The sequence below is a fragment of the Magallana gigas genome, chromosome 4, assembly GCF_963853765.1.
Source record: "Magallana gigas chromosome 4, xbMagGiga1.1, whole genome shotgun sequence".
NCBI classification, from domain to species: domain Eukaryota; kingdom Metazoa; phylum Mollusca; class Bivalvia; order Ostreida; family Ostreidae; genus Magallana; species Magallana gigas.
Genome location: NC_088856.1, coordinates 1,286,277 through 1,314,061, shown reverse-complemented (window position 1 = coordinate 1,314,061; position 27,785 = coordinate 1,286,277). Strand labels below are relative to the sequence as shown.

Below are 27,785 nucleotides of genomic sequence, written 5' to 3'. Positions count from 1 at the left end.
ATCTTTTATGGTAAATAGGGTTTAAAATCTTAAATATTTGGTCGGGAGAAAGACTTCTCTTATAAGGAATAAATAGCAAATCAATTTCTGCACAGACGACAATAAGTCAATTTTGCTCCAATTAAGGCTTCTTAACGTTTTTTCCAACAGAAATATAGCTAACACAAATTTAAAACATTGATTTTTTGGTCATATAAGTCGAAAAACATTTTCATTAAAAAAGAAATTGCAACATAAAAATTGCAGCTCATATTGCTTTAACAAATACCTTCATGTATATATTGGTATGTCGATCCACCTAACCAGCTTAATGCATTTTGCTATATACATGTATATCACATCTTTTTGGACGCAGGTCTTATATCGGCGTGTCTTGGTTGTGATGACATTATCAAATTGTACGCACTTGATTTAAAGTCAGGAGAAAAATGACAACAAAAGGTCAAGGCACATACACGGAAATGCGCAAAAAGATGTGCAATCGGGTGTAACGAACTTAGAAAGTTTATACCCCAGTACGGAGGATTATTTATAAGTCATGTTCAATTTAAAGCAAAAAGGAAGGTTTTTTTCTACTCCATCATTGACACAGACAATGCACGATCTTCTATAAAATAGTTTGGATTTTTTCCAATCAGCATCTGTTGTAAGCAATGGAACAACGCCCTATGGTCTACGTCCGACCAACATTGCTCTTTTCTGCTTTTGTTGTGATGTTCTCGGCAGCACAACCCATCTACCATACTCAGAACGAGTGCTACAGTAAGGATTTTGAAAATGTTTACCAGATACTCAAAGAATTCAGGGAGGACATCGATGGACTGAAACAGTCAATTAAACAGTTGCAGAACAGAAAACAAGGATTGGGTACGCAAAGTTTTTTTATTATTCACAAAATTATATAATGTTTTATAATTATTTACTGTCATTTACCTTTCATGTTAAACACCAAGATGAATAAATTTTTTCTATACTTAAAAATGAATGATTTTCCCCATATAACAACGAAATGCTTGCATTATAGTTATTGTGTTCACCTTTTAAGAGATTGTGTCCGTATACCATATTTAAATTTTACCTGAACAGCAAATATTGTGATATAAACAAAAAATCTACTTTCGTTTTTGGTAAACTACCACATAAAAAACAAAAATGAGAATTGAAGTGGTGGGAATGCTTTAGTGTGGATTTAAGTTACTAGGAGTTTGTAACAAAATGATATCTTGCAATGATATAATATTAAATAATTCCGTGAATATTGTATATATATATATATATATATATATATATATATATATATATATATATATATATATATATATATATATATATATTCACCTAAATTTGATTTGAATAAAAAACACGAATGTAGTCGTGACAGATTTTAAATAATTATGGGTGCCAATTCGGTTTTTTAATCTATGACAGTAGTGCTGATGGAAAAAGGTAACCTACAACATAATGGCGGCAAGGTTATAACATGTGTTGAATCTTATAATGAATTTTTTTTAAAACAAAATGTGCAAACTTTTTTTTTCAAACCCCCTTTCATTTAACCGTACATATCAAAGATGCGGGCGATGTTGAAAGTTAAAAGAGAATGAATATGTTTATTTACCAGGCCAATCCATGGTCCTCAGATTATATATATATATTTAACAAAAATATATTAGCTATCGTTTTAGTGACAAACACGTCTATACTACTATATCAAAATGATAGACTCTTTATATAAAATCAATAAAAGAATTTAAAAAAAAAAAATGATAGACTCGAATTTTTGGGCTTAAATACTGAGAAATCGGAAGAGTACTGTCTTTTGTTTTATATATTTTTAACATCATTGGAACTTGAATTTGTTTTTATTTTTTTTTCTCAATCAAGCTTCGCTAATTATTAATTAATGAAAATTCCTTTTAAAAATCCGGAAATCGTCTGGATTTTTTGGATTTTACAATCTTGCGCATACGCATTACATTTACGCTAAATCACAGGAGGCTCTTTAATTTATGTTTCCACAATATCACATTTGTATGGATAAACTCAGAAACGATATTACAAATACGTGTAAATTTTTATTGAAAATTTGTTTGATATACTCTGTTCATCAAAGGAAATACTGGAGATAACTCAAACTCAGCGCATTTGATATAAAAAATACCGAGTGCTCCAAATGTCAATATGGTGTGTAAATTCGAAACGAGTAAAAAGGTTCATGAAAAATGGTTGAATTCTTCATTATTAGGAATTAAATTTTTAGATGAAAGGTATATACAGCCTCAAAATGATTTGACTGTTAATTTTAAAGCAGCTTCATTAATTTTCTCCAAACTCGTTTCGGAGCGATTCTGCAATGTTTTGCTACATTACGGGTATATGGGAGGCATTTTAACTGTGGTGAAGGCCTGTCCCAAGACACGGTTAGATTATTCTAACTAAGCAGAGTGAAGTGAAATTAATAGCATTATTGTAGGCTTAAAGCTTGCTTATCTAAATGTCAACAATACGGTGTGTCGATATATTTATTTTGTAGATGTCCGATATCATATGCAATGTCAACCCGTGCACGCACAAGTCAAAGTCTAGTGAATGCATATCCTGCAGATTCACCCATTACACACGTTTTTATCTTACTGAAAGATGATTTATACAACGAAATATATGTATCGCAAAAATTAAGATATAGAAACAACATAACAATTTTTTTTTAAAAAGCAGAGTATATACAGTTATCAATGTTCTGGATAGTTAAGCAGTTTAAGTAATCACACAGAAAAAAAAGATTCTAGCTTAGAGTAGATTGTAGAGTGCAGTTGTCCGGGTATCATTGGATATGCACTCGTCAGATACCAACTGTAAATAACCTTAACTTTACACAAGTTTCTAATATCTTCAAATGAGGATGCAATCAATTAATTGATTTTTATATGTTTTTACGTTTGTATATTTTAGTGATTGTGGAAATGAGACCGATGATCCTCTATGCAAAATTCGACGACACTATTAAGTTTCTGTGTTCAATACATCACAGAGGATACGAATGGTTCGCCGTCAACATCTTCCAGCAAAATACATCTGGTTCCGTTTCAGTTTTAAATGTATCCAGAGATGGAAAAGTGGAATCCAAGAACACTAGAATCACTGGATCAATGACTGTAAGCGATGACATCATCAACGTGACTGTGTCCTTTGATGTGAGCCGTGGTACGGGGGTTTGTGAACTGAACAAAACCTATTCTTGTAACATTCAACTTGTGGACCCGTCCATCAGCTCTAAGGTTGCAAACACTACGTTAGTCTTGGAGAGTAAGTGCACATTAATTATAAGTTTTATTAATATATATGGTACGTTACTCATAGAGAGTAAGAACACGCTGCGTATTTGGTTATTTTTGTTAAATATCAAGTATAAAATTTTTTCTTAAAAAGCTATAATAAAATATAAAGCTCTGACTAAAAAAAAGTTTGTTGAATTTGTAAGAATTTTTTTTTCAGATCATATACAACAGTTAGTTGTGATAAACAATCTAAAATATTTTCAGCGCCACCTTTAAACTTGACTGTAGAGACGATGCCTGATGAATATCCATATCATGGCAACATTGGTGAGACCATCAACTGTACTGCAACCATAAACCCTAACACCACTGTATTGTCCTTGATTGGAAAAAGGGTTCATTCACTGAATGAATTTGTTTTCGCTGAAAGAAAAAATGTACAAACCTTCGTGGATTCAGAGAGCATAATCGACTGCTATCCGACTGTACGAACTGTTTTTAGCAAACTTGTTGATTTTGTCTTAGATTATAGTTGGGTAGGTTGCCTAGCAAATGATACAGTATCTGGTCAAAGTTCGATAACAGAATTTAAATTCGTTAATGCAGTATTTATATCCAGGTGAGAAATGTGACGCCTAATTCTATGTTTAGCCTGACGTCATATTCAATTGACAGAGAGGCTTATTGAGATTTGATACTTTTTTCTCGTTTTACTTGTTCTACTCTACATCGTTTTACATCAAAATACATGTAGTAAAGATCTTGATATCAATTTTTAAGAACGTCATATTATATAATAACTTTTTTGGTTTTTTTTTATTGTTGAAAAGAGGACAGTTTTACCGGGAGAGTGAAAATAAATATAAAATTAAGCAGTAAAGAGTCGATTTGACGGGCAATGTTCATAAATTATCTCCAATGCATTTATATTAACAATAAGCGAAAACAATTAGTTACTGAAAGTGTGAACCTTACTTTTCGTGAAAAATTTGTGTTATCTGTTAATTTATTAATAATAAGATTGTTGAAGTAATTTGTAAACAATTATGCTGCGAATTGCAGATTCAATCATCAGAAAAAAAGCTTTTGCATTGCCGAATTAATGTTGCATTATTAGTATTTTGAATGTATATGTAAAATTTAAAGATTATCTTCCATACTAGAGTGAATTGTAACTGCTTTTTTATGAGACTTATAAATATGTCCTTGTGGTAACTTACAGCTATTGCATTTTTTAGTCATTTACTCTTTGGTGTATCATTTTGTCGGCCAATGTCTTTTTTACTTATATGAATAAATAAATCAGAAAACGAATACAATTTTCGTCTTCACTACTCGATTACATTATCTAGCAAACAATAACGATATGATAAATTGACTTAAATAAATTTCAGTTGATGAAAAAATAAATATTGTTTTATGTATGATTATTTTGCTAATTAGCATTGTAATGTTAATTTGAGAGGAAGATTCCTCTTTCTTAGACAGCGTGCGAATATGTTAAAAATATTTTGACGATTTTTTTTAAAGTGACACCATCTACACTTCATTGAGTTTTGATTTTTTTTAGAATCAAAAAAGTTTTTTTTTTTAATAAGTACTTTGACTTCAATTTGAATTGTAATAAAACATTTTTTTAAAAGACCTTATCAACAGAGATGACAATCTACATTTTAAAAAAGATGATAATAATCATAGCAGTCAGAATATGTTTTATTTGAAAAGTACCATTGTAGTAAGGCTGTTTGCAGGTACCCCATTATATTTTTTTTAATGTTTCATGGGAGGTAACTCTAACTCTCCGGATTTATGAAATCCGAAGCATTTTGAATAATATGTGTGCTTGCTAAATAAACGTACCGAGCCTGACACTCTCCTCTGTTCTTTTTAGGTAAGAACTCATATTATTACATAATAATATTACACTGCAGTCAGGGCCAAATTACTGGAGTGTGTCTTATCGAGCTTCTTTCCTCCTCTATGACACAGCGTCTTTTTGGTCGCAGACAACACTATGTTCATAAAACAGCTGACATGAACGTTAGAATACTCTTTTTTCTGTTTGAAAAAAACAGAAAAAAAAACGTTTTTTATCAGACAATAAAATTCAAATAAAAAAGTTGAAGGCTTATTTGAGCCTTTTAATTGTAAACTCATTTATTAAAAGCAATATGAGCTGTATTTTTTTGAATTTTATTTTGCTGCAAAAACCTGCTAGTATGATTAGTCTGCATGTAATTAAAACTTTTATGGTAAAAATGGTTTAAAATAATGAATATTTTGTCGGGAGAAAGACTTCTCTTATAAGGAATAAATAGCAAATCAATTTCTGCACAGACGACAATTATTCAATTTTGCTCCAATTAAGGCTTCTTAACGGATTTTCCCACAAAAATATAGCTAACAAAAATTTAAAACAATGATTTTTGTCATTTTAGTAGAAAAACACATTTTCATTAAAAAAGAAATTGCAAGATAAAAAATGCAGCTCATAATGCTTTAACAAATACCTTCATGTGCATATAGGTGTTTTGATCCAACTAATCAGTTTAATGCATTTCGCTGTATATATCACAGCTTTGTGGGCGCAGGTCTTACATGTATATCGCTGTGTCTTGGTTGTGATGAAATTATCAAATATTACGCACTTGATTTAAAGTCAAGACGAAAATGACAACAAAAGGTCAAGACATATACACGGAAATGCGCAAAAAGATGTGCAAGCGGGTGTAACGAACTTAAAAAGTTTATACCCCAGTACTAGTGCTTATTTATTCAAGCCATGTTCAGTTTTAAGCAAAACGGAAGTAAATTTTTTCTATCCATCAATGACTCAAACATAGCGGGATCTTCATTGGTACAGTTTGGATTTCATTTTAAGCGTCATCTGTTGTAAGCAATGGATCAAAGCCCAGTGGCCTACGTCCGACCAACGTTGCTCCTTTCCGCTTTTGTTGTGATGTTCTCGGCAGCACAACCCATTTACCCTACTCAGAACGAGTGCTATAGTAAGGATTTTAAAAATGTTTACCAGGTTCTCAGAGAATTCAGGAGCGACATCGATGAACTGAAACACTCAATCAAACAGTTGCAGAACAGAGAACAAGGATCGGGTGCGTATAGTTTTCATTTTCAAAATTATACAATGTTAAATAAATTTTTTACTGCCATTTACCTTTGTTAAACACCAAAATAAAGAAATTATAACTTTACTTAGAAATGAATGAATTTTTCCCACAACGAAATACTTGCATTATAGCTTTTGTGTACACCTTTTAAGAGATGGTGTTCGTATACCATATTTAAATTTTACCTGATCAGCAATTATTGTGATATTGACAAAAAATCTACTTTCGTTTTAAGTAGGGGTGTCAATTTTACTCGGTTGGCTAAGTCGATTAATCGGAGCCTTTAGTCGAGGGATAGTCGAGTGTTCATTTATTTGAAACTGTGTGTCCTTATTCTACTGTCACATACACCGTATCTTAACCATCATCCATAATAAACAATGATTTGAAAACTTTTGATAATACGCACTATAGATGTATTTGATTTCAAATAAATTAAAAAGCATTTTATTTAGATATCCGTTAGCTAATTTCTTAGTTTTTCCTTTTTCCTGTGACGCCTACACATAATTGAGTGTGACCTGTTTCATGTTAAATCATTGTCTCGTGCCGTGCCAAATCAACAATCAAATCTAATGGCTGTATAAAAACAAACGCCTTGAGTTGATATGATTAAATTTTTGATTAATACAAACATCTAATCCAATAAATAACTGTAAAGGAGAACCACTAATTGATCTCTCTAAATACAAGTTTGCATAAACACTTCTATTCAAAACAATAGTTTGACCTACAAATTCAACAGAGATCAATTTGTAGCCGCATTAAAATATTTTAGGGACAACCTTTCGATTCAATACAGTGTTATGTGACTAAAAATGCCGAGAAAATATTTATTTTTATAAATTTTATTTTTATAAATCTTATTCGAAGCCCCAAAACTGCCGCGTTATTAAGAAAAAAATGTTTCAAATTTCTTTCTCACTTTATATCGATTAATCGACTAAGAAAATTTTAGTCGATAATCGGTGTGACCGAGCGATAGACTAGTACTCAAGTACTCGCTGACATCGTAAGCGTGGATCTAAGTTACTAGGAGTTTGAATCAAAATGACAATGTAATGATATAATATTAGATAAATCAGTGAATATTGTATATACTCCTATACAGCTAAATTTGATTTGAATAAAAAATACGAATGAAGACGTGACAGATTTTAAATAATTAAGGGTACAAATTCGTGTTTTAAATCTACGACATTAGTTTTGATGGAAAAAGGTTACCGGCAACATAATGGCGGCAAGTTTATACCATGTGTTGAATCCTATAATAAAATCTTTTTAAAACAAAATCCAGGCCAATCCATGGTCCTCAGATTACATATACATTTAGCAAAAATACATGAATGCATAAGTAAACATATCCCACAAATTCATGCACACATTACATACTTTTTTTACCTACTGAAAGGTGATTTGTATAAAGAAATATATGTGTCACAAAAAATAAGATATGGAAACAACATAATTAATAAATTTTAAACATTTAACAAAATATATTAGTAATCGTTAAGGTGACAAAAACATCTTTACTACTAGGCCTTATATTAAAATGATAAACTCGAATTTTTGGACTTTAATACTGAGAAATCGGAAGAGTACTATCTTTTGTTTTATATATTTCAAACATCATTGGTACTTGCAGATTACTACATTGTTTTCATTTTTTATATCAATCAAGCTTCCCTAATTATTTATCAACGAAAAGTCTTTTTAAAAAATCCGGAAATCATCTGCACATTTTGCACATGCGCATTAAATTCACGATAAATCACGGGAGGCTCTTTAGTTTATGTTTCCACAATATCACATTTGCGTGGATAAACTCGGAAAGGATATTACAAAATAAAATGTGTAAATTTTTATTGAAAATTTGTCATATTTTTTGTTCATCAAAGGAAATACGGGAGATAACTCAAACTCATGAGCGCATTTAATATAAAAAATATAGAGTGTTCCAAATGTCAATATGGTGTGCAAATTCGAAGCAAGTAAAAAAGATTGGTGAAAAAGTGTTGACTTCTTCATAAATATGAATCAAATTTTTAGAAGAAAGGTATATACAGCTTCAAAATGATTTGACTGTTAATTTCAAAACAGCTTCATTAATTTCCTCCAAAATCGTTTCGGAGGGATTCTGAAACTTTTTGCTGCATTACGGGTATATGGGAGGCATTTTAACTGTGGTGAAGGCCTGTCCCGAGACACAGTTATATTATTCTAACTAAGCAGAGTGAAGTGAAATAAATAGAAATATTGTAGGCTTAAAGCTTGGTTATATAAATGTCAACAATACGGTGTGCCAATGTTTCTATTTTGTAAATGTCCGATATCATATGCAATGTCAACCCGTGCACGTAGGGGTCAAGTCTAGTGAATGCATAAGTAAACATATCCTACGGATTCACACATTACACACGTTTTTAACGTACTGAAAAGTGATTTGTACATATAAATATATGTATCACAAGAATTAAGATATAGAAACAACAAAACAAATAAATTATAAAAAAAAAAAACATGCAGAGTACATACATTTATCAAAATTCTAATAGTTAAACAGTTTAAGTAATTACACAGAAAAAAAAAGATTCTGGCTTAACGTAGATTGTAGAGTGCAGTTGTCGGGGTATCATTGGATATGCACTCAGATATCAACTGTATATAACCTTAACTTTACACAAGTTTCTAATATCTTCAAATGAGGATGCCATCAATTAATTGATTTATAAATATTTTTACGTTTGTATATTTTAGTGGTTGTAGAAATGAGACCGATGATCCTCTATTCAAGATTCGACGACAATATAGAGTTAATGTGTTCAATACATAACAGAGGATACGAATGGTCGGCCGTCAACATCTTCCAGCAAAATACTTCTGGTTCCTTTTTCTTTTTTAATGTATTCAGAGATGGAAAAGTGGAATCGAAGAACGCTAGAATCAATGGATCAATGACTACAAGCGATGACATCATCAACGTGACTGTGTCCTTTGATGTGAGCCGTGATCTGGGGGGTTGTGAATTGAATCAAACCTATTCTTGTAACATTCAACTTGTTGACCCGTCAATCAGCTCTAAGGCTGCAAACACTACGTTAGTCTTGGAGAGTAAGTGCACATTGTTTTTTAATATTATTATTTTCTTCATAGAGAGTGAGTACATGCTGATTACTTCACTATTTTTGTTGAATGTCATGCATAAGATATATATATATATATATATATATATATATATATATATATATATATATATATATATATATATATATATATATATATATATATATATATATATATATATATATATATATATATATATATTTATAAACTAAGAGTTAAATGTCTATATTTACATTTGCAAACATGTTTCCTTATATAAACCTATATAGAATAGCTTGATGGATTATTGTATACTTAAAATTTCGGTACTTTTAACAGTTCTGAACGATTTTTATTTATTCAAACGTAAATATAAGTAAAAACCAGCAATGTTAAAAAGTTTACCGGGAGATGAAGTTGGTTGGTACGTGATCAAATATACTGAGAAGCCCTTCGGTCTTTACAGGATTTCATTACGTGACCAACCAACTTCATATTCCGATGAACTTTTCAAAATGCTGTTTATTTCTAAAATGATATGTGATAAAGCTCTGACCGAAATATAGTTTGTTTAATTTGTAGAAAAAACTAATGTTTTCAGATCACATACAACAGTAAATTGTGATTACCAATATAGTTTTTTTTTTCAATTCAGCGCCACCCCTAAACTTGACTGTTAATACGCTGTCTGATGGATATGAATATAATGGGAACATTGATGAGACCATCAACTGTACTGCAACCATAAACCCTAACACCACAGTATTGTTCTTGATTGGAATAAAATTTCCGTTAGTGAATGAATTCTTCTTTGCAGAGAGAAAAAATGTACAAACATTTGTGTATTCAGAAAACAACATCGGCTGCTATCAAACTGTGCAAACTGTTTTTAAAGAAATTGTTGATTTTTTGAAAATTTATGATCATGTCGGTTGCTTAGCAAATGATACGGTATCTGGGCAAACTTCAATATCAGAATTCGTAACTGTTTTTGTGATGATTGAAAACAGATGAGTTACCATTAGGTCTCTTTTTGTTCTTAAGTTTTTTTCCTATTAAGAGGCTTAATGAGTTTTAATGTATTCTTTAGAATTACATTTTTTGTATCTTATACTACTCAACATTTGACTTCAGATTGGTTTTCAAGCAATGTATACGCGGTTTTGAGTGTAAAATATACTTTGATATCAATCGAGAAAAATAAGCTAAACTGTATCCCACTATATTTTTCTCGGTATTAAAGTAAAATGGCCTTTAAACATGTGCAAGAAAAGATGCAAAGCAGATCATTTTCAACAGAGCTAAATTATTATAAACAATAAAAGATAGTTACTGTTTTTGATTGTTTAAAGCGTTTTTCAATGTCATAAGAAGTTTTTTTTTCAGTTTAAATCATGCAATTATTTTTTAAATCAAAACATCATTTTGCAATGTTTGTAACTTATAATTCTCTAACATTTTATGTTTTGTTTAATTTGCCAATGAGTATACATTTGGATTGGTTCTGATCAATTTTAATCCTGCATGACTGCAAAATTATTCAACAATCTGTAATGCTCTTTAGCTCACCTGAGCTGAAAGCTCCAGTGATCATAAGCTTTTCTTATCACATTTTGTTGGTCGTCCGTCAGTTTGTTTGTTCGTCTGTCTCTACGTCTGTCCCTCTGTCCGTAAACTTAAAACGTAAGGCATTTTCAACATCTTCTCCAGAACTACCAAAACCTATTTAACGAGGCCGAGTACAGAACGAGTACGCACGCTTTCGCGCAGCGTTTCATTTGTTTTGTGACGTCATCTTTTTGCTTGGTTGACGCAATGGCGTGATAGTTTCAACTGGAGATATTCAGCGAAAATTGTTGAAAATATCTCGTTTGATGCGTAAAAATAATGTTATATTGTGGAATAAACATAAATGTCTCGAAGTATAAGCTATTTTTGGGCTCGGGTCGAAAACGTGAAGAGGGTTCAGCAAGCCTAGCCCTCTGCCGTTTTCTTAACCCGCCTAAATATAGCTTAATTCATATATTTCAAGACAGTAACCATGTATTTTATAGTAATGACCTCTCATGTGTGATGTTATATATTTTTTTTATTACTTAAATATGTCTGAATGTTTTAATAATACTACATAGATCACCTTTTCCGCCTTTGTCAATTAAAAAATAGCCATTATCTGACGAATCTTGGAAATTGGGCATACAAAAATTAACTTTGATAAGACCCCTGGAACAAACCAGGAGGTAAACGGTTTTTTTTATTTGACCATTTGATGCCTTTTAGCAATAACTTTAATATGTAGAACAGAAAAAGAAATCCCTAGGGCAGAAGTTTTGAAAAAAATGTAAAAAATATGCAAAATTGATACATTTCAAGCAAAATCCCATAGGGTCCTATGTTAAAAATTAACAAACTTTGAGATGACCCCCTAAACAAACGGTGTGGTAAATGTCTTAATTATTAATCTTTAAATAATAATTATATCAGTAGAAATTCATGTAAAAAGTTTCATCCAAAAATCTAGGGCAGAACAAATTAGAAAAATCGTTAAACCAAACTTAGCACAACGCACCCTTAAGCAGAGGGGATTCAAATTTGTAAAAATTAAGAATCATGCTTTTTTAGAAGGTGAGATAATTAGAAATAATTAAATTTTTTTTTTATAATCTTCTCAAGAACCATTTGGCGAGGAAAACTGAAACTTATGAGGAAGTATTTTCAGACAGTGTAGATTCAAATTTGTGAAAATTTTGATCCCTGGGGGTAGGGTTGGGCCACAAAGGGGGTCGAATTTTTTACATAAGAGTATAAAGAGTAAATCTTTAAATATCTTTTTCTCAGAAACTAATCAGCCAGTAAAGATGAAACATATGTGGAAGCATCCTGAGGTTGTGTTGATTCAGGTTTCTTCAAACCATGATCCCTCGGGGTAGAGTGACGCCATAATGGGGGAAGGGGGGAATCAAATTTTTACAAAGGCATATAGAGTAAAATTGTCAAATCTTCCTATCAGGGTCACAATGTGGGGGTAAAGGAATTTTTTTTACATAGGAATGTATAGAGAAAAATCTTTTTCTAAAAAACATTTGGCTTCAAAAGCCGTAACTATAGAGAAAGCAACCTTAGATATACATGTAGATTCAAATTCCTTAAATTCAAAATCTTAAGGAGTAGGGTTGAGCCACATTGCGTGTCAATTTTACAAAAGAAAACATTTCAATTATTCACAAAAACTGAAATATGGTTTTAACTATATACAAGTATTTTGACATATTGCTGATTTTTTAAAAATGATTAGACTTTGGCCCCTTGACGATTCTTGGGCCTCACAAGGGGTTCAGCGTCTAATGTATGTTAATATCCCGTAAATAATCCAATTTTAAGGATTTTTTTCCATAATTCTTACGCCAGAGTTCGTTATAGTCTCGTGCAACCAGACGCTCGGCTGTCTCCGTAAATCTCCGACAAGTAGAGAGTCTCTCTGCTTTTCTGGATTTACAACGGCTACCGATTGTCTGGTTGAACGAGACAAAGGTTCAATGTTATTCGGATCCTTATATATTCAGAAATATTTCGATTACTAATAGAAGGTTTGATGAAATTAATTCGATCAACCTATAAATATTAAACAACATTATTCCTAAGGGGTTTTACCGTAATTCTTGAGGGAAACCCCATAAAATCTTTACGGTAATAGAAAACGAAATGTGCGTAATTCTAATACAGCTAAGAAACTACTTTCCATTCGAAATACCATATCGTTGATTTTAAACCAAGTGATAATCCATAAAATCAGCCCCCATCAGTACTTCCGTATTTTGCTTTAGGTTAAAAATAAAATGGTCTCTGTAATGCAGGTATTTTCTTTTCTTTTACCATATCTTTAAATTTGTTTATACTTTTTCATGACTAATCACCTAAGTTTCTACGGATTTTTCCGTTTTCCAGATTACGACAAAGAGCACAGGGCGGATGTGACCGGTCAGCAGAGGATGCTCACTCCTCCATGGTACATGTACCTGATCCTTCCTCTAAATCTTTAGAGGTCCTTGTTTGTCTGATCTTGTTTTGTATTATTCCTTTGGATTTTTATTTTGAACAAAGTTTGTTATCACCACATGTCTTTGAAAGCCATTTATTATTATTGTTCTTTAATTTTCATGCTTAAATATCTGCTATAAAATGTAAATCATTACTGAAGTAGTTGTTGTAACTATCGGTGTGCACGGACAATCCTTCGTTGTCTTCTCGCTCTCTAATTCCGTACAAAATATGTACAAAATATCGTAATCGTAATTTAGCTGCAGGTCGAATTGGAGCATATTCCGCCTCTCCTCCTCTATCATCTATTTCAAAACCCGGAGACTAACCTTAGAAGCACTTACGACCCGTTGTGACTCAGGTTTAATTAAACCTGTCTAAGATTTAAAATAATCAGAGAATTAAAATTAAAAAAATATCATTTTAATGTTAATGAGAATGTAAAATAATTAGTTTTCCAATAAAAAACATATATATATATCTGTTACTCAAACCGGCAATGAAAACTCCACCACCTAATGGATGTGCACGTTTTGCATAAATTCAGTTGAATTTCCTAATGATTGTTCAAGATGAATCTAATATCAATCTAGTATTTAAAAAATGAAAGACACAAACTGATCTTAATGACATAGAGAAGTAATAAGCTTGAAACATTAGAGAATTAAGAAAAGATATTACTACGGTGGAGAGATTGTAAACAATTTATTTTTCCACTAAAAAAATACTTCATCATTTTCTTAGACAGGGGACAAATTCCACTACCCAATAGCACAGAGTATTATTTAATATAAATACCGCCGATAAATTACATCAAATGATACACCTATTGTTAGCAATGGAACGGAGACTGTTATCTTATTACATTATAATTTGTTTATTGACATAAGCGACAGTCTGTATCAGATGGTTATCTGTGATGTAAGCATCTTGTCACGTGATCATATTCAGAAAAGAGTTTGAACACCATTATTGAGTGTTGTGACTTTACATGGTGTCAGAAGTTCGAAGCTGCAAGGATTATGGAGCAACTGAAGCCTCCAGGCCATTTATCGATGGAAGGAAATTTTGCAGAAAATTGGAAGGAGTGGATCCAAGGCTTCGATACATATCTTACGGCTACAGGAATCGGAGAGAATGACGAGAAAATACAGGTAGCTACATTTTTTCACGTGGCCGGCATTGAAGCACGCCGAGTGTATAACACTTTCGGGATCTCAGACGACGATGCTGATAAAATTGATGTTTTGAAAACTAGATTCAAAGAATACTGTGAGCCACGTAAGAACTTAACATACATAAGACATGTGTTTTTCACGCGGAACCAGGGTCCGGATGAACCCATAGACAATTACGTGACGGATTTAAAAACCAAAGCACAGCCGTGTGAAATTGGAAATTTATCTGACGGACTAATCAGAGATAGAATAGTGTGTGGAATCCATGATGAAGCGTGTCGTGCACGTTTACTCAGAGAATCGGATTTGACATTGGCGAAAGCTATCGATGTGTGTAGGGCTCAGGAAATGAGTACAAAACAGTTAAAGTCCCTGAAAGGTAGTGAAGAACAAACAGTTGCGGCGATAAGTCAGTCAAAAAGTGGACGAAAGGTCAGCTCGCAAAATTATAGTAAACACACAAAACATGCAAAACAAAGAACTGGAAATCAAAGGCCTGACAGTACTGATGGGAGGTCATGTCGTAATTGTGGAAGAAGACACATGAAAGATTCATGTCCTGCATTTGGGAAAACGTGTCATCGTTGTCATAATAAGAATCATTTTGCGAAATACTGTTTGACAGAACCATCGTACAATTCAAAGAAAATTCACGCTGTTGGAGTACCAGACGATGAACACTCGTACGAGGATACAGAACTTTTCATTGGAACCGTACAGATTAACACAGTGAATCAAGACCAGAGTGATTGGATTGAAACCTTGACCATTAATGACCACCATATAGACTTTAAGTTGGACACAAGTGCCCAAGCTAACATTATTCCAAAACATGTCTTTGACAAGTTAAAGTTGAATGACTAACACCTCAAAAAGACGAGCGTCAAGTTGGTTACATATGGCGGAACTGAAATTACACCGAAGGGTATCAAGACTTTGGAGTGTTCTGTGCGAGGTGAAAAGTACGACTTGTCATTTTTCATAGTGGATGCGAATACTCAAGCGATTCTGGGAAAGAATGCCTGCACAGAAATTGGATCTATTGTGCGCATACACTCTGTGAACAAGGACTTGTCAAAGGAAAACCTACTGAAATCATATGAATATGTTTTCAAGGGACTTGGTGAACTTCCTGGAAAGCACCACATCAACATTGATGACGCCGTTACTCCAGTCATTCATCCACCGAGGAAGGTCCCTGTAGCACTCCGTGATAAAGTGAAAACGGAACTTCAGAGAATGGAACAGTTAGGAGTTATCGCGAGACAAGACAAGCCCACCGATTGGGTACACAGTCTAGTTACAGTCCGTAAACCCAACCAGATAAGACTTTGCATTGATCCAAAGGACTTGAATCGTGCAATTAAGAGAGAGCATTACCACTTAAAAACAGTCGCCGAAGTGATTGAAAACCTTCCGCAAGCCAAAGTGTTTTCGAAGTTCGACGCAACCCATGGATTTTGGCACATTAAACTTGATGAACCCAGTTCAAAACTGTTGACATTCAATACCCCATTTGGTCGGTACAGATACTTGCATTTACCATTTGGAGTAAGCTCTGCACCAGAAGTGTTTTCTAAACGAGTTCAAGAGAGGTTTTCGGACATAAAGGGCGTAGAGTGCATAGTAGACGACATCCTAGTATGGGGAGAGACCATTGCTGAACACGATTCCCGGGTACAACAGATGCTACAAAGATGTCGCGAAATGAACTTTAAGTTAAACAAAAGCAAAGTGGAGTTCCGTGTACCCGAAGTGAGGTATGTCGGACATTTGATTACGAACAGTGTTATTAAGGTAGACCCTGAGAAAGTACGAGCGATAGTAGACATGCCAGCACCAAAGGACGTGTCAGGAGTCAAGCGCATTTTCGGCGTCGTACAATATAGAGCTAAGTTCATTCCGAACTTGTCTGATGTGACGGCACCACTTCGTACACTCCTGCAACAAGACGTCGAATGGCATTGGGATGCACCTCAGCAGGAAAGTTTCGACAGACTGAAACAACTAGTCTCAAGCACACCAGTTCTCAGTATATATGATGTGCATAAACCTGTAACTATTTCCGGTGACGCAAGCTCCAAGGGACTTGGCGTAGTCCTCCTCCAAGATGGACATCCTGTGGCATACGGTTCGAGGGCTTTAACAGAGACACAGAAGAGGTACGCTCAGATTGAACGTGAAATGCTAGCTATCGTATATGGATGCGAGAAGTTTCATCACTACATTTATGGCCGAAAGGTGACCGTGGAGACGGATCATAAACCCCTTGTCGCCATCTACAACAAACCACTGTATCGAGCGACGCCTAGACTTCAAAGAATGCTTATGAAGTTACAGCGCTATGACCTGAAGTTAGTGTATGTACCGGGAAAGGATATGCATATTTCAGATGCATTGAGTCGATCTTACCTGCAAGAGACTCCTGAGATTCTAGTCGACGATGAGATCGACGTTGATTCAATTGAGGCACAACTTCCTGTGTCTCAAGCAAAACTACAGCAACTCAAAGAGGCGACTGCTGCTGATGAGACATTACAAACGCTGAAAATACCGTTTTGATTGGTTGGCCAGTCGACAGATCAACTGTTCCATTGAACATCTTACAGTATTGGAACTACCGTGATGAAATCACTGCCATCGATGGACTTTTATACAAAGGCCAACGACTCATGGTGCCAATCAGCTTGAAAAAGGAAATGCTCAATAAGTTACATGAAGCACACATGGGCATAGTGAAAACACAGACAAGAGCACGAGAGCTGTTGTTTTGGCCCAAATTGAACCAGGATATTGAAGACTTTATAGGACAATGTGCAGTTTGTAACAAGTACAGGAATTCCAACTGCAAGGAACCTTTGATATCACAGGAGATGCCCTCACGTCCACGGTCAAAAGTCGCTGCAGATATGTTCCAGTTTAAAGGCTCTGAATACCTCCTGTGTGTTGACTACTACTCCAAATTTCCAGAAATTGTCCATATGTCGTCAACTACCAGTGCACAAACAATCACATGTTTCAAATCTCTGTTTGCTCGTCACGGCATTCCGACAGAACTATTTACGGATAATGGACCTCAGTTTTCGAGTTATGCATTCAAGAAATTCGCAACTGAGTGGGATTTCATTCACACCACCTCAAGTCCCAGATACCCGCAATCGAAGGGCCAGGCGGAAAGATGTGTTCAGACTGTCAAGAACCTGCTCAGAAAAGCTGACGAATCCGGAGGCGACATCTACACCAGTCTTATGAACTACCGCGCATCACCGATTGACGGAATAGGACTATCACCATCGCAGCTACTCATGAACAGACAGTTGCGTACAAAGTTACCAATCACAGCTGACTTGTTGAATTCGAAAGCTGTTGAATCCTGCAAACCTCAACTTATTGCCCGCCAGGAGAAACAAAAGTACTACTATGATCGTCATTCCTCAACGTTACCCAACGTCAACAAAGGTGAAATAGTTCGCGTACAGAAAGATTCGAAACAGTGGGAGCCAGCCATAGTAGACCAGAAACCTGCAGACAGATCTTACGTAGTCCGCACGGGTGACAATCAACTATACCGCAGAAATCGCAGACAACTTCTGAAGACCAGAGAAACCACTTTGCCGTCTGACGTCTCTGATCATTCTGAAGCAATGTATGACGCACCACCACAGAGTCATTCAGAACCCGATCCGCCAAACACCACACCTGCGAAACCCAACCTGCATGAAAATGCTGCCACTCCACACAGAGAACCCAGACCACAGCGAACACTGAGACGACCAAAACATCTGAAGGATTTCATTTGTAAATAAACTGTTAACTGGTTGATTCATACATGTTTATAAATGGACATGTTTTTGTTTTTTAGTTCAATATTAGTAATCTTTTCAGGAATGGAAAAGATTTTTTGAAAGGGGAGATGTTATGTTATTGCATTATAATTTGTTTATTGACATAAGCGACAGTCTGTATCAGATAGTTATCTGTGATGTAAGCATCTTGTCACGTGATCATATTCAGAAAAGAGTTTGAACACCATTATTGAGTGTTGTGACTTTACAGAGACCAGCATTCGTACAACCAATGTTTGTACTTCCAGGTTTTCTTGTAACGTTGTCTGGAGCAGCACACATACCAATCTCAAAACGAGCTGTTAAGCGTTGAATATGGAAATATTCACCAGATTCTCAGAAATATCAAGAAGGACATCGACGAAATGACAAACTCAGACAAATACAGAAGAACAATGAACAAGGACTAGGTACGTCATTTTGTAGTATGTATGGCCGATTTTCTAGCTGCCCTCAGAAATCATGTAAAATTTTTGTAGCCTTGAAGAGTGGATGGTGGCTCAACTGAGGATCAAATTTTACATATTAAAAGGGGAAAAAATTCAAAATTTTCTCATGTTAATCAACAAATTAAAGTTAGTCAAATTTAAGACAAGGAAGCTTTCTTAGCTAATGTTTATTAAAACGTGTTCATATTGTAATTCGTATGGATTAAGCTTTTATGTAGAATTATTCAAAATAATGGAACCATTCTATGTATATAAATTGTTTTGATTTAAAACATGCCCACCTGAAAGGGACCAATAAATGATCAAACTTTTAAAAATGAGTATTGATGAAGAATCCTAATATTTTTAAAGAACAGTAAAGCGGTCAATGATGATGAAATAAACTCATCCTTTGAATTTCCCTCCTAACTATTCTTATTGTATGTATGTTTAATATATCATTGTCTTCATTTCAGTGAACAACATAGTTTTCTATGCACAACTGACATCATCAGTGGCGGATGGTTTTCGTTGTAATCAACCAATAACCAATGAGGGTGCGTCCTATGATAAATCATCGGGTATCTATATGTATCAGCTCAGCGGAACTTCCGTCTTTTCTTGGACTATTGCCAGTACTCAGCATCACCAAACAACAGCTGATCTCCTCGTCAATGACGTATCGGTGGAGTCTACCGCTACATCCCTTCGGGGGTCTAAAAGCCACCACTTGAAAGCTGGATAAGTCGTATATGACCTTCAAGTCGGTGACAATGTCATACTCATCATGAACAGAACAACTATAGCAAAGTTCTCTACATTATCTGGTTAGAAGTTACAGCAAGATGTGATTGTTCATCCTCTTTTTTAAAGCATATTCTTTGCTGTATATGGTGTTCCATTTTCCATTACAAATATCACTCTGGTTTCTGGCACTCCGTCTTTTTTATGCATGAGCTTCAACCTCTCTGCCTTGCAATGATTCTTTTCGCTATAAAAACAAATTTCAAAGCGTTTTGACAAACAACGGAGACATGTATAATCCGGATAATCGATTTATCAGAGATAGGGGTTCGGCTTATATCGATGTCTGTCGAGGCCAAGGTAATTCTCTTTTCGATACATGCTAGGCAACATCATCGGTAGTTTCTCAAGACACATCTTCCTTCTTATCACTGCTAAATCTGTTGCGGGAAGATGAGCTGCATTGGTATTCTTTTTTAAAGCCACCTTAATACCTGCTCATTTTACTAAGTCTGGATGGCTTATTGGACCAAGTAGATATACCTATATAATGAGAAAGATACATCGTTTTCATATTGTACATTGAAATTCATTAACTTGAACACAAACAGCCCTTATACCATATGAGATATATTAAATCATCTATTACAGTTAACGTGAGGTGGATATTTATGGTGTCTTCTAAATGTTTCTGTAAACCTTTTAATATTATAGTCTTCTTGAAAGACTTGGTTTAATTTTCTGCGTTCCATATTGGATATAGGGTTTCTACAGTTAGTTTCTAACTCCCCTCTCTCGTGCGATAGTTTTTGCTTTAGTTCAGATGTTAGAACTATGTGTCTGGTATTATTTGATCTTGCATGCTTTCATTATCTTTGTTGGTTTCACTCTATGGATTACTGTTGTGATGCTTGTGTTTGCTTTTGATCTCCAGGTATATCTGCATGTCCTGATGGTTAATTACACGAAATATTTGGTCCTCTAATAGTTTATGTTGCTGATAATATCTGGTCATCTTATGACATGGACGTTTCTCAGTCACTACTTTACTAGGATGTTGATTGATTTCATGGTTGCTGAGGTAATACTTCAGATTTTAGATCCAAACAGGAATACTGACTTGACCTTGGTGTTCAATTTTTAAGCTTAGTCCCTGTTGGTGATGCCTTGCATCTCCACACTGATCAAGCAAACACTTGTTGCGCCCTCCTTGTCATTCGTTTAATGTCTTCACAGAACTAATGGTTTAAATTCCACCAAACTGTACAAACATCGATTAAAAAGGTTATTCATTATATAGACGTTGGTTTTGGAATCGTATGCCGGTTTAAGGTTTTTTTTAAAGAACGTTCAATATGAAAGTTATAGCTGATTATTCCTTTCTATGCTATGGTATGCTATGGGATTTGAACAAAAACGCCTCCATACACAGAAGAGTTCGACACATTTTTAAGGTAAAATAATAAGAAGCCAAAGATTACCACAAATCTATGATGTAAACATTTATTTTTTCAAATAAAAAAATCTAAAACCGAGTTAATAGAATTTTGTATGCTATGCTATGGTATGCTATGGTATGGTATGACGAATGCGATTCTATGAGATTGTATGCTATGATATGAGATTCCAATGCTATGCTATGAGATTTCAATACTATGCTATGAGATTTCAATGATATGCTATGCTATGGTGTATGTTGTAAAAGATATGCTTGAACCAACTGTATACGACTGAATTTGAAAAAAAATATTTAAACTAAAATTAATATTGCTTGGACCGCACTTCCTCTATATTCGCTTAATTTTGAAGATATTTCGATTATCTTTTTATGCTTCCGATATTAACACATCTCTAATTTTTACATATTATAAAGACATAAAATGACAGAAACTCTAATACAATGACCATTTAATAATAGAGAAAATCTTATTTTCGTGATTTTTCACACAAATCTATATATAGATTGAGCGCTTAAAAAAGAAGGTAAATGTAATTTGATAGGCAAATCATATTTTAAAAACATATTCTGAAACCCAAATATCATATCATTAGTTCACATTAGTTGAAAAAATTAAAACTTACAGAACAAAGAACTAGGACAAAATTAAGGAGGATATTTGTCAGAAATGTTTATGATATCTATTGATTTTAATGTTGATTATCTTCAAAACTAATTTGAACCAAGAAGAAATCAAAAGATTTCGGTAAAATGCAGTTGTTACGTATCTGTAATATATTTTTGTTGCGTAGCACAATAATGGGCAAAATTGCAATGAATATAGACCATTATTGTGATATTTTGATATTGATATTTTAAGATACGTCATTAATGTGTTGTGCATTTATGATAAAAATTGGGCCATTCACCAGTTACTAAATAAATCTTCTGTGAAGTTGCAGAAAAATACGTATTAAATAGGAGTTTTAAAGTTGCTTGTGAACCAACCGTTCCACTACACCATTTGAATTAGACAGTCCGAGGATGGTTAACTCGCTTATAGATGCAAATATATTCCACGGTATTCATGACAGAATTAAGCGTAATTAGTTTTTACGTATATAAATGAAAATTTACATCATATCTTTAAAAAAACTGAAAGTGGCGAGGTTGCACCTTATGACTTCCTGCTAGGTATTCATATGGGTACATAATGAAGCAGCTGTTTCATTTATAATTTCCTTTTGGAAGTTTTAGTTGTAGTACTAAATTATCAATAGATTTTCAATATACATATTTTTTTAAAAACTATTCTGAAACCCAAATATCATATCATTAGTTCACAAAATTCAAAATTGCTAATTCTACTCAATATATATATATATATATATATATATATATATATATATATATATATATATATATATATATATATATATATATATATATATATAAATTTTGAATTGCAAAAAACGTGATATTTTCTTACGCCAATGTTCCGCCAAAAATATACTCCTTGTTAAATTCTAAACTTTGATCACTATCTATGCCAAGTTGTATGATAGTAAAGAAAAATATGACATAATAATTTCGATTCCTCTCATTCTGATTTAATGATTTAATGAATATTTAATCAAATTTACTTTTTTCATGTCGAAAACCAAAAAAGACTCCATCCTTAAAGGCCGAGAGTGACCTAGAAAATTTTACACCCCTACAGCAATTCAGCCGATATGGCAAGAGGGGCAGGGCTTACTCAGAAGCAGTTTAAATTTAGAACTTGTTATCAGCATTGCTTGCATCCTACACGTGCTCCTTTGTAGCAGACGAAACTGATAAGATTTCAGTGCAGTGATTGTTTAATACACTCTACAATTATACATATTATTTTAAAGAGAAAACAAAGACTTTTAAAGTTTGTTAATTTTTAAATACACAGAGCTCTCAGGACACACATTTTAATATAGAACAGCCATTTGTCTCTTCCATATCCCCTCTCTATAATGATATGTTGGGGCCTTATAAACCTTTTTTCCCTTTCTACTGCGTGGTGCATTTGGTCTCACTGGATTCCAAACGGAAGTAAAGGCTCTGTCCACATTTTCATTCCAGTGACAGACAGCCAGAAATGATCTTGTTCTGTAGGCTTGGTCACCGAATGCTATCCTTTTATCTTGGAACATATTCATAGTGTTATTAAAACTTTCTACATAGTAGGTGTCCTTAGCTAAAACATAATCCTCTGGATATTTGTAGAGGTTGGAACCTGTTATGACACCTAGCAGTAATTTTTCTGAGAATTTGTCTGCAATGACCAGTCTTGATGGTTCGTAATTTTTGTCCTTCTTACATCTCGAAGAATGATGACACTCAGAATGGTTATTTTTGTAGTGTTCAACTATGTTCACTAAGAGCTTTTTCAGTTTTTCTGGATTTTGCTCACAGTTTCTTAATGCCCAGTGGCAGTGGGTTGCAACAGGTTCTATTTTGTCGTAAAGGTGTTCAGACAAATTTTTACCTTTTAAATACGCTGGTCCACTTGAAATTTTTTTCATTTTTTCTTTGATTGGTTTCACTCCGTGCCAGGAATCGTTTTGATTAACCGGGCCTAGCAAATCTTTGACAAATTTGTTAATGGATAGGTTTCTGTCATGAATGTGGACGTTAATGGCTATTCCTTGATCTTCTAGATATTTATAAATTCTCTCTGTTCCAATTTTTTCATGTCTCTGTGAGACGATGTCATCTTGTTTGGTCACATTTTCACACTTGATGACTCTGTGTGTCTTTTCACCAATCGCAACCACACTTGAATCTTTTGCGTTTTTACGCCATCCATGTCGGGCATCGGTCATTATGGTGATTCCATCCTCATCCTCACCTTGACATCCTACTTCTCCCCACAGAGCTAGGTCAATGCTTTCCTTATATTCTTCTTCTATTTCAGTGTTGATACTTTGCATACACTTATCTCTATTCTTTTGGTGTATAATGCCAATTTTTGCTCCTTTGACAAATCTGGTATAATGAACGGGTAACATACCACTGCAAGCAAAGCCATGCATCACTCTTCTGTTCACAAGGTATTCTTTATTAGGAAGGTAGGGTGAAGAGGACCACAGCAAACTGTGAGTTTTGTTGGAACTGCAGTTGAATCTCACTGCTGCAACATGTCCTTTTTCATTCACTTTTTTACAGGCAAGACTCCCATCACAAACTTTGGCGTGATTTTCCACAACTTTCACTAAACGTTTAAGTGACGTTTCAGCTGTCAAATATATTTTCTGTTCAGTCCCCTTTTCTGGAACTTGGATGTAAGTGTTAAAATCCAGTGGTTCGTGGTGTGCTTCATTTCTTATTTCAAACTTCTCCAAAAATAGTTTCAATGATTTTTCAATAATATATGCATTATTTACAGGATGATCTAATTGCCTGACTAATACCTCTCGAACATCATTGAGTAGTCCAAGTATCAAAGTTTTCCTTTCTTCATCTCCAGGAATGGATATTTTAAATGATGGTGGTCGTTTTTTCGTAGTAGCTTCCATGCTCAGAACTTTACAGAGAGAAAATAATTCATGTAATGTTGTGTTTGGGGACCATTATGGAATGTTCCAATTCAACGGACAAGGGGTCAGATTATAAACTTATATTTTTTTGTGGAATCTTTTTAGTGTTTTTCAAGGCCAAAAATTAATTTGTTTAATATCAGGTTAGTATTTCCCTTCAAATTTTGTTTTTCAGTAGGAAAACAGAAATAATCACTGGTTTTTCAAATTGATACATGTAAATGTCCCTGGATCATATAATGAAATAGCCCAAAACTGACATCAGTGCGGGAAATCTCTCTCAGGAACTGCTGAGGTCCAGACAGGGGTACTTAAATTTCAGCAGGTATCTCTTAATATTTAGAATATTTTTCAATATTTCTGATCAATGTCAAAGTGTAAATTTTGATTCCATTTATTTGAAAAATGAGATAAATGTACCAAGTCACAAACCTTGCTGCGCCCCTCTGACATTTGAGGGACATAGAGGTGTAATGAAGTATTTTCTAAATTTTGCATCAAATTGATAAATCTTCATTTGCAAAAAAAATAAAGATCAAAATATTTACGTTGTACCTATTTATTTTATGAAATAAAATAAATTTAATTATATTTTCTCTTCATTTTTGTTGGTATTACAATGTGTATGAGTATAAACCTCAATCTCAATCTCAGTAAGGCATCTGCACCAGCAAAAGCTGGTAATGGGCATTAAATCACATTGGTTTGGCATTTACCCGCCAAATGTCCTATCTCAACTCTTGAAATTGACATATAGAATGGAAATAAGAAAATGACACAGGCAAAAGAAATAACTTTACAATTAAGTGATGACCAATTGGATAATTTAAGAGGTGTTTTCTATCATTTTGGTTGGGATTTTGATAGTGTGGTTGTTAATGAGAACAGTTCATCTGTGGATGCTGAAACACAAACAACAGCAATATGTAAACCTGATGAAGTATCTGATAACACTGAGGAAAACCATGAAGATTATGAACCTTTTAGAATTCAACAAGACGAGAACTTCGATGAGTGCCCGCACTGCTTTTGCAAACCATGCATTACTGATGTAGTAAACAAACAACTTTGGTGGGAAGATGAACCCCATCCAGGTCATGCACGTAATAAAAATTTACGTAAAGAAACGTACAAAAGGTTTTGGACTATGATGTACCATCGGAATGTTTGGAACCATCCTAATTACATTCAGAAAAAAATGAGCGCACTTCAGAGAGACCCTAGATATAGAAACTTTGTATATCATCGTAGAGACATCATGCCAAATTGTGTTTTAAAATGTGTCAGAGGTTGGTTTCCAAATCCAGAAAATGTGCCCTACATGGGCCACCTTTGGGAGTGAAGAATAATCAAGTTCAAAGTGATTATTTATATGCCTGCATTAATGTTTTTAAATGTGCTCAAAGGAAGTGTAAATTAATTGTTTTAATTTTGAATGCTTAAAGCATTCTCACATTAAAATATTAAAAGTTGTGTTACAAAATCAAATTAAGTTCACAATTGTACTTCATTGAGGTCAACTTTATTATCAATCACCCCTATGTTGGTTTCAGCTGCACATGGTTTGTGGGGAGTCCCTCCCGCCAAATGTCAATAAATCAGACACCAAGCCTGGGAACTTGTGAAAGAGGTTCCATAGAGGTTTATGTTATTTACCTCATTTATTTACTCTGAAGTTTTTAAACTTTTGCATAGAAATATTTTCTTTATCCAATTTTTTTTATTAGTTTGTTTAATAATACACGATATAACTATTTTATGATTGTTGTACATGCAATAGTTGCATGTTTATATAACAAGTTTCCTTTTGAATTGCCTCAGTCTATATAAAGTTCCCTCCAAAATGAAATTATGGCGGAAAAACATCGAAAGGAGTAATTAACATGGAGGATATTTAAGCAATTACAAAGTTATCAACATTTTGATTGGAATATAGAAGAAATGCTGATTAACCAACAAAAGTGATGACTCCCAAGAAAAGTTTGAAGAAATATTTCAGTCATTCCAAGACAGGTCGCGGCTCTGGAATGTTGAGGAATATGTTACGTCTCCATTATTTACACAGACCCAGCATTACAAATCTGGACGATGCTGTGCCACAGATGGGATTTTATGATACTAATATAAATTTTACCCAAGTTAAAGACTGAGTGCCTATATCATTTGCAGTGATGGGATGGTCCACTATTTATACGAAGATTATGACCTGCTAATCCAAAATAATGTGCCGTGCATAGATCATCTATTACTCGAAGTAATCCCAGTGTTTTTGAAAACGATTTTATTCTAAATTATGTGATTTATACGCAGTCAATTGTTTGTTTGTGAATGTTAACAAAGGCCGGCTTTTATATAGTTCAGAGAGAAACTTGATACTATCAGTATGGGAGTAAATCCGCGGGGATAACTATCATTGGAGCATGTGTATGTTCCTCGTGTTCTCTTTATTTATGATCAGCAGAGTGATATCATAGCAATAAACCAATAAAACGGATTATCTTGTGTTACATGTATTTAGTTTTAAGGTAAGACATGCTGTCAGCCATTTTTATGCGTCTATAGCAATGAGCATTTCCGGTAGAAATGTAAACATAATGCCGGTTCTCGAATCTGTCAATCATTCTCAGGAAATTTGAATTTCTTGATCACTTCATAATTTTAAATGAAAATTTCAGAAGAAATATAATATCAATAATTGATTTTTTTCTACCAAAAGATGCCTTTCAGTGGACTTTAGCTCTGTAGCAAAATTTATTTATTGCTTTTTGTTGATTAAAGTTTAAATTCAAGAATGTCTTCTCTGAAGTGAAAGGTGGCAAGAAAATTGAAATTTCCTCCATTTTCGTGATTGGCTGCTATTTATACCCAAGGTCCGGTCTTTAAGAGTGTGCATAATTCTGAACTTTAACATGTTTTGCAAAATGTTTATACTAGTGCGTCTTTTGCTCTGTGTCTTTCTGAAAACATATAGCATATTTTGTTTTAGCTTACCTGAGCTGAAAGCTCAAGTTAACTATTCTGATCACATTTTGTCCGT

At 33.9% G+C, this 27,785-nt stretch overlaps 1 protein-coding gene across 3 annotated transcripts; it reads left to right on the top strand.

Annotated features, from left to right (window-relative positions):
* Positions 1-466: 466 nt before the first annotated feature.
* Positions 467-13,683, top strand: LOC117682738 (uncharacterized). 3 transcript variants are annotated; one of them, XM_066080834.1, is made up of 3 exons: positions 467-867; positions 9,164-9,517; positions 10,164-13,683. In XM_066080834.1, exons 1-3 carry the CDS (start codon positions 654-656, stop codon positions 10,520-10,522), a joined length of 927 nt encoding a protein of 308 aa, XP_065936906.1. In that variant the 5' UTR covers positions 467-653; the 3' UTR covers positions 10,523-13,683. The 3 variants fall into 3 exon arrangements, with proteins under 3 accessions (XP_065936906.1, XP_065936905.1, XP_065936904.1); XM_066080833.1 differs by lacking the exons at positions 9,164-9,517; positions 10,164-13,683 and adding exons at positions 2,953-3,306; positions 3,543-4,543 and having other exon boundaries at positions 473-867; XM_066080832.1 differs by lacking the exon at positions 467-867 and adding an exon at positions 5,977-6,391.
* Positions 13,684-27,785: the final 14,102 nt, after the last annotated feature.